General features: G+C 37.2%; 1 protein-coding gene across 3 annotated transcripts; it reads right to left on the reverse strand.

The window, feature by feature from the left end:
- Positions 1-1,937: 1,937 nt before the first annotated feature.
- Positions 1,938-12,715, reverse strand: LOC146307300 (copine-3-like). Of its 3 annotated transcripts, none has more exons than XR_014772689.1 (17): positions 12,595-12,715; positions 11,358-11,550; positions 11,033-11,212; positions 10,841-10,915; positions 10,652-10,723; positions 10,030-10,110; positions 9,793-9,882; positions 7,786-7,884; positions 7,515-7,601; positions 6,742-6,801; positions 6,434-6,567; positions 5,517-5,571; positions 5,359-5,410; positions 4,676-4,809; positions 4,291-4,527; positions 4,070-4,180; positions 2,201-2,341 (listed from the first exon to the last, which is right to left on the reverse strand). XR_014772689.1 is itself a non-coding variant. In XM_084746800.1 (17 exons), the coding sequence occupies exons 2-16, from the start codon at positions 11,514-11,516 to the stop codon at positions 4,074-4,076; spliced, it is 1,626 nt and encodes a 541-aa protein (XP_084602926.1). In that variant the 5' UTR covers positions 11,517-11,550; positions 12,595-12,715; the 3' UTR covers positions 2,201-2,341; positions 4,070-4,073. The 3 variants fall into 3 exon arrangements, 2 of the variants coding, with proteins under 2 accessions (XP_084602925.1, XP_084602926.1); XM_084746800.1 differs by having other exon boundaries at positions 4,070-4,184; XM_084746799.1 differs by lacking the exon at positions 4,070-4,180 and having other exon boundaries at positions 1,938-2,341.
- Between the last annotated feature and the right edge of the window lie 203 nt (positions 12,716-12,918).

The following is a 12,918-nucleotide window of genomic DNA, read 5'->3' on the forward strand; positions in this document are numbered from 1 at the left end:
TTTTCCCCCTATATATTATTTAACTTTTCCTGTGTCAAAGCCCCTCCATATTATTTGTTATTATGTATTTATAATATTTATAACTGAATTCACTAATACTTTGTTTCCTTTTTGTACCTTAAAGTTGTTGTTTTATCTAGCTATTGACACACATGCATTTCAAATTAAGCTAAATGTAAATAAAAAGTATACACTTACACTTACAATATAAAGTGACAGTAAAGCCTTTTTTTTTCAAGATGCACACATCCTAGGACAAAATCCAGCATTACAGCAGTTTGTGCTGCTCTCTGAATGATTTAAAATATTCATTCTGTTGACTGAGAAATATCATTCAAAATGGAGAAAGATATGTGCATATAAATAAGGTATTCATTGTGTCCAGTGGGAAAAAACAGAATTACCAGCTCTGATATATGACTCCGTCAACCAGTGAAGTTGCAGTTGACATCCATGTTTGTCCAGACTCATATATGTAGTAGGGATGTTGAAGGGATTTTATAAAAGGTATTAAATGTTTTTTTGGGACATGAAAGTTATCACTGAACTGACAAATATGGTTCCAGTGAGTAATTTCCATTAAGAAACTTAGAGACTAGTTTTACAGAGGAGTACAGAAGACTGATAGAGTTGAACATTATGTCATAGTGAAGTTGACTTTTGACCTTTTGGATATAAAATGTCATTACATCATCTTTTTATCCTATTAGACATTTGGTGAAATATTGTTATAATTTGTGTATGAATTCCTGAGTTATGGCCAAAGACATGTTCTGTAAGACCTTGAAATTTGTCCTCAAAATTTTGACCAGTTCATCAAGTCCAAGTTGATGTTTGTACCAAATCTGAAGAAATTCTGTCAAAGCCTCACTGAGCTAACACGTTCACCAGAATGTGATGGTGATGGCAGGTAAGGACAACCTGTAAACATAATGCTTCTGGCTATCGTTGGCACAGAGGCATGAAAAATCATATTAATTTAAGTATTTAATTTACATCCCTTAAAGTACTCTGTCTAATTTTCATGATACACACAAGCAAATTTTAACAATGCACTAAACTGGTAATGAACATGAACACTACTCTGTGAAAAAAAAAAAGTATTTCTTTAATGTCATGACATAAAGGCAGTAGCACAAGCGTAACACTAAAAGAAATCTTTCAAATCATCTCATAATTGTACATATATTGAAGTGGCTATATTGAACTGGCTATTATGTGGGTTAATTCAGATTTTTCTTTCTTGCAGTGCAAAGCATATTTTCATAAAACATTAATAAACTGTACTGCATAAGGAAATGCCACAGTGACACGTGCAAAAAACTAACAATAAAATATACATATACACTTGGTAAATTGCATCAGGCCATTTTCATAACAGTCGGTTCAGTGAGAGGTTTCATTACCTCCTATTAAGACACATCTGTGTTAACATGCATTTTATCAAAGGAAGCTCACCACAGTTACTTATGATAATTGCATCTAATGATTCTGTTTGTTTAACATTCATACAAAAGCACCAAATAGTCTGTCAAATCAAATATGGAACTGAGTATAAAAAAGAAACTGACTGAAGTACAAAACAGCAGCAAGGGCACGGTGTAATAGTTTTTGTAGTGTAAAATCTACAAAAGGTATTCATTTAAACAAACAATCCATTATATATGGATCTATTATGTAAACATGACTGAATTTGATAGTTTTGTTCAAGATCAACGTTTCAATGAAAATGTACACTTCATTTCCAATGGAAACACAAACAAGTGAAAACCAACAAGTGGTCATTGTAATATGGTGACAGTGGAGGAAATAACATGGAGAACACATGAGGTTCTCCAGCCCTTTCATGTAGACATTCTGACAGACTAATGAGATGGCTGTTATTAGCTGCCTCAATTTTTCCAGAAACACAAAGGCATTGTATTAAGTCACACTGGTTTCAACTGATGTCTTATATTCTGTGCAGTTAAAAAATAAGAAATTACTTAAGTTCTGAATTATTCTGGCACTTGAGGAACATAAAATCACATAAAAATGTCACACTAAATAGCTATATTAAGTGCATGTTAACAAAATGTTTGGAAATGTTTGACAATATTTGTGTACTATGGCTTTAGACTATAGGAACATAATATTTACAGATCATAACATGAGAATGAGTGTCTGACTATTTGAGGAGAAATGTTGGCTTTCACAATACATCACTTGGCGGTGCTGATGCTGAGAGGTCAGCAGCAGGTGTGTCACCGTGGGGTGGCTTCAATTTCATGGTATTGAAGAAGCCCGTCACCTGGCCTGGGACTTCTGCCAAGACGCTCTGAGCAAGCGCTTCCTGAGGAGCCTAAAGAGAAGAAGTAGAGAGAGAGTAACAAGGTGACAGTTACCAATATACAAGATTTAGAAGGAGACAACAGAGGAACTTGGTGTAACAACCAAATAAAGCAGCAGGGTTTAAGACAGATGTATTAGTATTACATGGATTTGATGAATATTGAATTATGATTAGTATAGGTTTGTTTCCAGAGTAAGGATGGGAACTGATGAGATTTTATTGATATCAATGCCATTATCAATTCTGTGTATTATGACTGATTGATATGGACAAAATCAAAGGTAATATTTGTGACAAATACCTTAATATCAATATTGGGACAATATTGTAGGGTATTGTAGGGACTATTTGTGCTATCTGGAGCTGCAACGATTAATCAAGTAATCGATTATTAAATTAACTGACTATACTGATATTCAATTAATCTGTTTGAGTCATTTTTTTAGGAACCAAAAGTCAAAATTCTCTGTTGTCAGCTCCTTAAATGTGAATATTGTCTGGTTTCTTTATTCCTCAATGACAGTTAACTCAATATCTTTGGGTAATGGATAAAACAAGACATTTGACGACATCACAATGGGCTTTGAGAAACACTGATTAACATTTTTCACCATTTTCTGACATTTAATGGGCGAACCAATTAATTGATTAATCAGAAAAATAATCAACAGATTAATCAATGATGAACATATTTGTTAGCTGCAGCCCTTGTGCTTTCTCAAAATATTAACACAATGAGATTTTTGATAAATCATCATTAGTAAAACATATACAGTATAATGAAATATTAAGTGGGTAAAGGCAAATAATAGAAGAGCTGCAACAGTCTGATAAATTCAGAAAATTACATCACTTTACTGTAATGTAGCTTTTAAAAACAGGAATAGACAACACTTATCATATACAAGATATCATGATATTGATATATTTTTAATATATTACCCTACTGCTTATCAATCTGATTCCTTTTTGATTAATTCCTGAGCGGGCTGTAGCCTGAGAGTTAGCAGCAAGAGTCTATCATCATCTGAAATGGATAAAATGAGAGAATATCTCTATAGCATTCATTTTCATTTAGATTTTCTTTGTCAAAGAAAAAATCTGCTGCACCCTAACTTGAAATTATCATTGAAAGACTAGAGAATTAGCACTGTTGTCATCTGCCTTCCGGAAATTAAGTCAAGTTTTGGAGTGTTAATACCTCTCTGCCATGTCTCCTTAATTGTTGCAAGACTCTGATGTCATTGTTTTGCTATGTGCAACTGTCAGAGAAACATGCTGGCTCTGATAATTGGAATTGATAAGTTTGGAGGCATATGATTCTGATAGATGGGACAATTTGGAACTAGTTCTCAGCTGGAATTGGTTCTCGATTCCCATCCCTATTCCAGAGGTCTATTGCAGCACAAGGATTCTGATACTGCACATTTTTGCACAAACAGAGTGATGTTTCAATACTGATAGTGGCAACACTCTACTGTTTCACATCTCATCACATCAATCACACCAAACTTGTGGCAAGTGCTCGTGCTTCTATGGTTAGAAAACTAATGTCAAAAAACAAGTCCAAGGATGCTCACTACAGGTGTTTCGATGCTTACAGGTCTAATAGAAAAGGTTTGACAGAACCTTTGAAAATTAGTGTAAATAAAGTAAATATGTGATTTTTAAAAAAATCAGCTTTGGATCAAATGAAGGAATAAGGAGGGGAATGGGGTCAGGACGGGGTGCGCCTACATTTCTAGGAAGGACTGGGTTCGCTGGGGGGCTTCAGGTCAAAAAAATTGAAGAAGGTGGTCACTTGGTCAGGCAACTCTGCCAGTACGCTTTGGGCAAGGGCTGCAGTGCCTGCCTGAAATAAAATGTGCAGACATTCAAATGTGTCCATTATTTAAGTATAATAAAGAAGCTTAGGTGAGTGCATGTCTACAAAGACAGTACTTAATTTATTATCTTACATTTTGGAACTGCCTGAATGGCACAAACTGCACAATGTCCCGCATGCCTGCCTCGCCTGTAGCAGAGCGTAAAATCCCATCGTCTCCATCCAGGAACTCCATGGCGGTGAAGTCTGCACCCCCTACTCCAACAATGATGATGGACATGGGCAGACGGGAGGCTTTGACGATGGCACTGCGTGTCTCATCCATGTCTGTGATCACTCCGTCAGTGATGATCAGCAGAACAAAGTATTGCTGTAAAACATTAATGTACATGGAAGAGGTTACATTCAATCATCCCTGTATAGTGATTTATTCAAAACCAAAACTATAATCGCAATAATTAGTAGACAACAGCTACAATTATATTACTTTGACTGATTTTACACTTCCAGCTACTCACAGAGGCAGTCTGTTGCTCAAGGGCTTGCCTGCCAAAATGAGCAACGTGGTTGATGATTGGAGAAAAGTTTGTAGGGCCATAAAGCTTCACCTGGGGCAGACACTGCTGGTAGGCATGGACCACACCCTCTATGCCTGAAAACCACAAACACACACAGCCACACACAGCCACACACACACATTAACAGAGTCTTGGGACTTGTTGAGCATCATTTTATACATATTTCCAATTTGAAAATGGACAGCTAAGTCCAGTGTGATGATGACTTTATAGGCCACGTTCATGTTGAATCAAACATTATGTTAAAACAATGATTGATCTTTTCAGTAGTTTTTTGATTACCAATACATTTTTTATTTCATCTACAACAGTGTAAATCTACTCTTGCTCGATCAGTTATCGGTCGATACATTTTCTGCTGACTGACAAAACAATTAACCAAATGTATAATTTCTCCACTAGCTGCTCCTTTAGTTACATGTATGTTTTTAACATCCCATTCGAAATGTTCCTGTGACAGAACAAACGACACATCTCATGCCATACTGTGTCAAACCAAACCCATGAATGGCATGAGTGCACCATAGCAGCTGTTCTGTTGAATGCTAAATTCTAATAAGACAAAATCACTTTCATTTAACACACAGCGGTGTGAATTCACATTAACTTCTGTCCATTATTACCTGCACAAAAAGGATTTGATGGGTTGAAATTGATGGGAAACTCATGGCAGACCTGCAACCACAAACAACTGTTAATCTGAATCCCAGACCAACTGTATGTTGTTAGAGAGTGTAATTATCGCACATGTCAAAGTGTGATTGAACTAACTAACAATCACCTGCATTGTCGGAGGGATTTGGGCTCCAAATCCAAAAGCAGGAAACATCTTGTCACTATGGGAAAGGAATGAAACAAAATAGGTGTTACAAGGTTTTTTTTTTTTCAATCTTTTTCTGCCTCAGTCACACCACCAGAGGAAATAGTTTTCAGACTGATCTGCTCTGATTAAATTGGCTCTGACAGTGTTTGCTCTGCTATTAAATCGATTTTGTGCATGAAAGGTGATGACTGAAATAATGAAGTCATTACAGTGATCTTAGGGGGCACTCTTCTCTTTCTGCATGTTTGTGCTGCTACAGTCTTTATGTTAATCTGCTGACTTTCACTTTATGCCTTGGTCAAAGTGATACAGAAATCATACAAGTCTGACCAGTAAGACTGCTTTTGTGACTTTTACGTGAACGCAACTATTTAGACATGAGACCAACATGATGAACTGGTGGAGTGTAGTGACCGACAGACAAACCTGACACTCATTGTTGAATGTTGTCACCCTGGTAATTCAACACCACTCTGTTGAATGTTGTGTGTTGTTGAAACTTTTTTGCTTTCAAACTCTTTTTTGCCTCATGCTACACACCACGTGTGTAATTATCCTGTACAACTATTCTTATCTCTGTATAAGTGATAGGTGTATACACAGTATATAATTTACATATATACTTTTTTATTTTATTTTTTCTATTTTATTTAAATAAAACACCTATTTATCACTCACTTATTCTGTCTGAACATTCAAACCTTGACCTGGTGTAAAGTGGGGAATAAATAAAGTTTATCATATCTTATAAAATATTTTGAATTGGAAAATTAATTTGTAAATAAAATGTGTTGCTACACTTAAATGATTTAAGGTGGATTTTTCCTGTACTGTGTTCACCAAAATAAAATGTTATGTATGTACAAGCTATTTACCTGTCATAGTCCTGGATGACATTACCCACAGCCCAAATAGCTGCCAGGTATTCATTGTAGCCCTGAGGGTTGATGTAATGGAGGGACTGAGGGGTCCTGGGATCCCCGTTGGAGCCGGTAAAATCGATGGCAATCTGGCCCAGGAAGACGAAGAAATACAGAAAAGATCAATTAGATCATGTTTTGACAACATCATAGTAAAGGTTTCTAGAACACATAAAGTCCTCAATATGCACCTTAAATTCTTAAATCCAATTTGCAAAGATTCATAAAAAGAGGTGAGATTCACAAAAAATCAAAATACTCACAGTGAAGTTAATCTGACAGCCACCCATTATGTAATCCAGAAAAGTATACTCCTTCACTATCTGAAAAGAAATATTGTGGACAGAAAATCATTTATCTAATCAAATAAATATAACAACACACATGCTGTGATACTACACTTCAATCGTGTTTGTTCATTTACCTCTATTATCTTAAAGTTAGAACATGTAGCAAGATAAAATATATTGTACAAGCCCCCCTGAAAGTAGCATAATATTTTACTTGTTACTCTATTTACCTTATCTATGTGCATTTGTTTCATTTCAGCTCACTATAAGAGTCTTAAGTGTGTTTACAGTCATCCTATTTCACTCCTCTCGTGTTTCACCAACACCCACACAGAGCGGAGCAGAGGAGAGACAGGTGAAGTGACGCTGTCAGTACTGGTTGCAAACAAGGTCTGTAGTCAATGATACACTAATGTGCTGACGGATTATGTTTTTTTGTTTTTTCGGCTGAGCTAAAAGAGATTGTTGATGCTGTTCTGCCCTTACTATTCTCCAGAAAGTTTGCTGGAAGTGATATAATGTGGCCTGATGCATTTTATGTGGAGCTGTCTGTAAGCAAATGATCGCGTGGAATCTTAAGAGGCAGGAAGAAGGAAGGAAGAAGGAAATTAGAGGAGCAACAGGCGAATCATCCTAAAATGTGGCATATTTCCTTTTTAAATAGGTGTGGTGGTATGTGAAGGGTAGGGAAGTGAATTAAGAAAAAAATTAGTTCAGAAAGAAGAAAAAACATAAACCCACAGTACCTTGCACTGTTTTACAATGACAACACCAGAGTTTTTGTATCCTTTCTTCTTCTGTTTCTTCTTACTATTGATGCATTCAAACTCAGCCTAAGAGGAACATAAATACATCACATTGCAAACAGTATATAGTGTATACATGTTATGAGAATCAATGCAGGAAACACCCTTTTTTGTATTTCACTATCTTTTCTTTACGGAAAACGCCTACAAACATGCACGCACGCACGCACACACACACACACACACGCGCGCACACACACACACAGCTCACCGCGTATGTTTGTGATGCCTGCTGAATTTGGGCGAGTGTGGTCTGAAAGGATCCAATAAAGTCGTGAGATCCACTGTTGTTGTAGTCATAACAATCCACCTGGGATAGACAGTCAGGAGAAAAGAGACAAATCCAGTCAATTCTGTTTGGTCTCGCAAAAGACATTTCCACATTAAACTCATTAACTACACCCAGTATGTGTAAATCAAAGCCGATGGGACAAAAGCATGCTTTAAGGGGGAAGCTTCAAATGTAAGATAACACCCTGATATTCTAAATCTAACAGAAACACACACACAAGCTTTCTGATTGAATAAAACAGGTCCCACTACCTCATTTAGAACAAGATACACAGAATCTGAATGCAGCAGCTTCTGAGTACCTTCAGTGTTGAGATAACGGGCAAAAGACAAACAGATCTATGTGTAGCATGGAGCAACCAGTACAGATTAGACAACCTAAGTAATGCTACAGTCAGTCTACAAGATGAATAGCTCAGAAAGCTAATGGAAAACTTAAAAAAGGGATCCATCTTAATGGAAAACGTCTACCTTTTGGGAAGTTGTCCCATTGGTCAACTTACCTGTTGATAAAGTAGTATCTATCAAGTCTTTTTTTTTTAAATAAACAAATATATGTCATATTAGCAGTTCAATAGCACTGACAGAGAAATATATTTCATTAAAAAAAAATAATTGACATTAAACACCTGATAGAGCCAGGGTTATTGTGAGATTGGTGAGATCAAACATAAACTTCACATCCTATATATCAAAAAAGAATTATCAGACCTATCTGCATATTCTGACTTATAAATTAGCTTTACACATCCTTCAAGTTTTTAAATCAATGCATGTACCCCACTGTCTCATCAAACTGCTGAAATGGAGAACTGGAAGTCAGTGATCAACCAGGAATACAGGATGATTGTGGTAACTATGCTCATATCATGTAACAGGTAAGTTGACCAATGTGCCAAACTCCTCGGTTCTATTTTTACATATTCCTTTAAGATAGATGTAGATGCGTCTAGGACTTTGGCCTGTCCTGTCACAGACACTGCATCCCTCATGAGAAGAGCACTCACTGTGAGGACAATCAACTCACTTGCACTGTCGACTTGAAAGCATCTCTTCCTGACAAGTGTGCTTTTACAGGGTTAGAGGGTGGAAACAAAAAACAACATATATAAACTAATGCTAACACACATTTGTGTATTTGTACCAAGATTATCAAATTCCTACATGTCCATGAGAGGTATTCCATAAAGCACAAACAGGGTTCCCATTGTGACCTTGATTCAGTCTTTCTATGGTTTTACATGAGAGAATAAAAATGGTTCATGGATCAAAAATATTTGTAGGTTAAAAAAAAGAAAAATATCAGAGCCGGAGGAGGTAATATTCTTGGATATATTCTGAGAATAAAGTGGTAAATTTATGAGAGAATACTCACAAATTTACAGGAAAAAAAATTCTCTGAGATGAAAAAGTAAATCTGCAAGAAAATAAACTGAATTCTCTAAGAGTAAAGTTGCAAATAAAATTCTAGAAACTCTGGAAAACTGTCTCTTTTTGTCAAAGAACCACATCACCTCACTTGGCATGGTTGAGTCAACCTCACCACACCACAGACACAGCCTCTTCCTGTATATTATGCCAAATGAAAACAGGATTCAATACACTTCAGTTCTGCAGCGAACAAAACTTAAGAAAATTCTTATTCATTTGAATAAAGCTAATCCATCACTTAAAAAGACAGAAGACATTAGTTATTAGTATATATGCTCTCACAATTTCATTAAAAAAATCTACACATTTGGTAACACTGCTAATGCCAGGATGAGACAGAAGAGATTTTACAAAATTACACAAAATAAGCAAAAACTACCCCAAAACTTTCTCCCAGCAGTATCCCTGTATATGCAGGGTGACAGAAAACATGCAATAGAGGCTGCTGTGTCATCGGTCACAACGCTTCACGTTTAAAGTGTGAGTGTGTCCGTACCTTTATAGGCTTCTCCACATCACCTCCACAGAGTGACTGTATGGGGATTCGGAATGGTCTCCATATTGGGTTTAGGTTGTTTTTCACCACCTGCACAGCAGCACAGATTAAAAAAACATAACTGCACGAACTTGAACTGTCTGTATACATTCTAGTTATGATTTTACTTGCTCATGAACTTTCCAAGTGTCTGGTCTAAGGACCAGATCGCATGGTACACAAAGAGTGTATCTGTACCTCTGTCCGGTGTGCGAGTTGCCATCCAGTTTCTGTCTGCTTGTAGAACTCCAGGAAAGGGTCGGACTTGCCAAAGAAATCCTGGAGATAGATAAGAAAATAATATGCAGTTCAGTTGAATCAAATAAATGACTTACAACTACTTAGTAATTAGGTAATGTCTTAGCATGTGTATCTCCACAGTCATTGTATTAACATTCTTTTATTTACTTGTGGGACTGGAGCTATATACACTTGCATCTCTTTCACTCTCTTCACAAACTTTCATTCACTGTGAAATATTGCACAGATTTGAAGGTTAACAGGACAGCTGCTCTAGATATGTGGTACTGAAAAGCTGCTTATAACTGAGCCCTTTTGTCCAACCTGCTTTATGTTGCATTCGCTCTTAACAAACTTGTAGGAGAAAACACAAGAAAGCCAAGCTGACTAATCACAGTTCTTGCGGTCTACACATGGTATTATGGTAGCTGCCAGAGCCTTAACTGTACTTGAACTGTACTGTAATGAATATGAGATTAGAGAATGTTTTTCTATTAATAAAAACTTATTTTTAACTCCAGTAGGATCATCTACAATGTCCTAATGAAACACAATTCAAATGTATAGTAGTAAGTAGTACCTTTTTATCCAGTTTTCTAGCTGAAACTTCAAATTGCACCACCCTGTTGTCTGTTCTTTCTTCAGCACATACCTACAAAACATGAGATACCACTGTGTTAAAAATAGCACATGTGTGCAAATACAACAAGGAACGCAAGTACACTTAACATTGCAAATGTCACTGTCAACCTGAATGAAACAAACTCACGGTAATGGTTCCTTTCCCTGCAGGCCTCTTGTCCTTCATGACAAGGGGTCTTGTTAGTTTTCTTGACGACACAATCTGGACAGAAAAAACACATTTGAAAGAATACAGCTATCACTTCAATCAGTATCACAATACCACGTCAAATGGTAACTCATGATTAATAACTTGTTGTGGTAAACAAAGAGGCTTAACCTGTCCCAAGGTACATTCCACTTCTCCCAGGAAGTCAGCCTCTTGCAGGCTGTAGTTTTCACTGTCAATGTCGTACACTTCAAATCTCAGCTTCTGCACCATCTCAAAGTAGTAGTCAATGACAAACGTCTTGGAAAACTTGGGATTAAGGCAGTTCATGATTCTCTCCGTCCGGCCAATCTGACACAGATACATATTTCAGAGGCAATTACTTTTTTTGTACAAAGTCTGCAGTGTCACACAATGTCAAACTCAAAGCAGGCACTACATGTTCACTGGCAATAGCAATATGAGCTAGAGAAGAACCACCTGTTGACCTACTTACTTCACACCAGTGTGGTCCTGAGCTGTTCATGAGGAGCACACACAGGGGATCAGACTTCGAGAACGCATCCATGTCCAGAAGATTCTCACAGGAGATGCTGATAGCCACCTTGGTCACACAGTCAGTGGCCCTGGGCCCTGGGGTTCCAACTGCTGCCATCACAGCCTGGAGGACACACACTCACACACACGAACTGACAAACAGATAAAAGCCTTACAAAAACGGTATGGGACATTCAATATACCACACCCACAGTCAGCCAAGTTATGACTGAGCGATGACTTAAACTGAGAGCTGCAGTCATGTACATTCTTGTGAAACATTTGCTCCACCCCCTCCATTTACTTAGTATGCCTTAATATTGTTTATTTATCTAACTAGTTTAACTGTTTCAATGAGCCGTTTCCAGGAAGGTATGGCACTTGCTAAAACAAATTCAAATCAAACGGCATTCAAAAATCATGTCAAACTGAACCGTCAATATAAATGAATGGCGTGTGTGACACATTTTATATGAGAGATCTTGTGATTCGTTTGGGTCGTAAATTCGGCCAGCACATGATCCAGTTAGTGCCTTTTATTTTCAATAAAATACCGTATTTTTCCATCAGAATACTGTTATGTACACAGTGGTACAACATTACAGTGTTGGGACTTTGCGGTACATTGAAGAGATTCATTTTTTCAGAATTTGGCTATGCAATGGATGGGACCGTACCAACGTGGCTAACGTTAGCTGAAGCGTGTATTGGATATGTGCCGAATCAAAGTAATTCGCATTAATTGGCGTAAAACATTCAGCACTGATTATAGGGTGTGTCCAATAGCGTATGAAGAGAATTTACTTACATTAACGTAATTTAGTTGACGTAAGGGGAGCAGAACTAAACGGTAACTAACGGACAGAGCCGTAACGCTACGTAACATTACTAACGCTAACGTTACAGAAAGACACCTCACTCGCGTGTAATGCCTTTCTAATATATAAAAGTTACAATGTTCACCCTACTTGGTTAACGTTAACTTAAACGAGTTAACGCCCATTATAGTTTCCGATGGTTAACGCCAGATAGCATTTCTGTCACATGAAGTGTAAGTTAGCGTTAGTTATGCTAAGTTTGTAACTATGCTCGCAGCAAATAAAGAAATTAATGTCTAGAGTTAACTATGTATATGTCAGCGAAAATAAATGTCAAAAGCAGCGTTCACTACTAACGTTATGTAGAGGATGTCTTACCTTGTTAGCCAGCTAGCCAGCTGTGTCTGTCTGCTGTGTTTTGGTAATAACTGGTAGAGGAACTAGCTAACCCTGTAGTGGGCGGTGCCCACAAGTCGTGTTTCGTAGGGAGTCCTACACTTGCGAACATCTCGCGAGATTTACACGCGCTGTCTCTTTGATGTGCACGTTGTACAAAGTAATTGAGCCTTATAATATGACAACGTTCTGATTATTATCTGGATAGATTTAGTGACAGGAAGCACTTGGTTAGGATTAGGGAAGGATCATAGTTTGTATCAAAATAATTAATCTCACGAGATCTTTCGCGGGTCTGGGGTTCTC

The sequence above is a fragment of the Lutjanus erythropterus genome, chromosome 21 (assembly GCF_056507025.1).
Source record: "Lutjanus erythropterus isolate fLutEry1 chromosome 21, fLutEry1.hap2, whole genome shotgun sequence".
NCBI lineage: Eukaryota > Metazoa > Chordata > Actinopteri > Lutjaniformes > Lutjanidae > Lutjanus > Lutjanus erythropterus.

Coding starts and splice junctions, on each gene's coding strand:
- LOC146307300 (XM_084746799.1), bottom strand. CDS start 11,516: ATGGCAGCAGTTGGAACCCCAGGGCCCAGGGCCACTGACTGTGTGACC. Junction 11,213..11,357: donor CAGGACCACACTGGTGTGAA/GTAAGTAGGTCA, acceptor TATCTGTGTCAG/ATTGGCCGGACGGAGAGAAT. Junction 10,111..10,651: donor CTAGAAAACTGGATAAAAAG/GTACTACTTACT, acceptor ATCTATCTCCAG/GATTTCTTTGGCAAGTCCGA.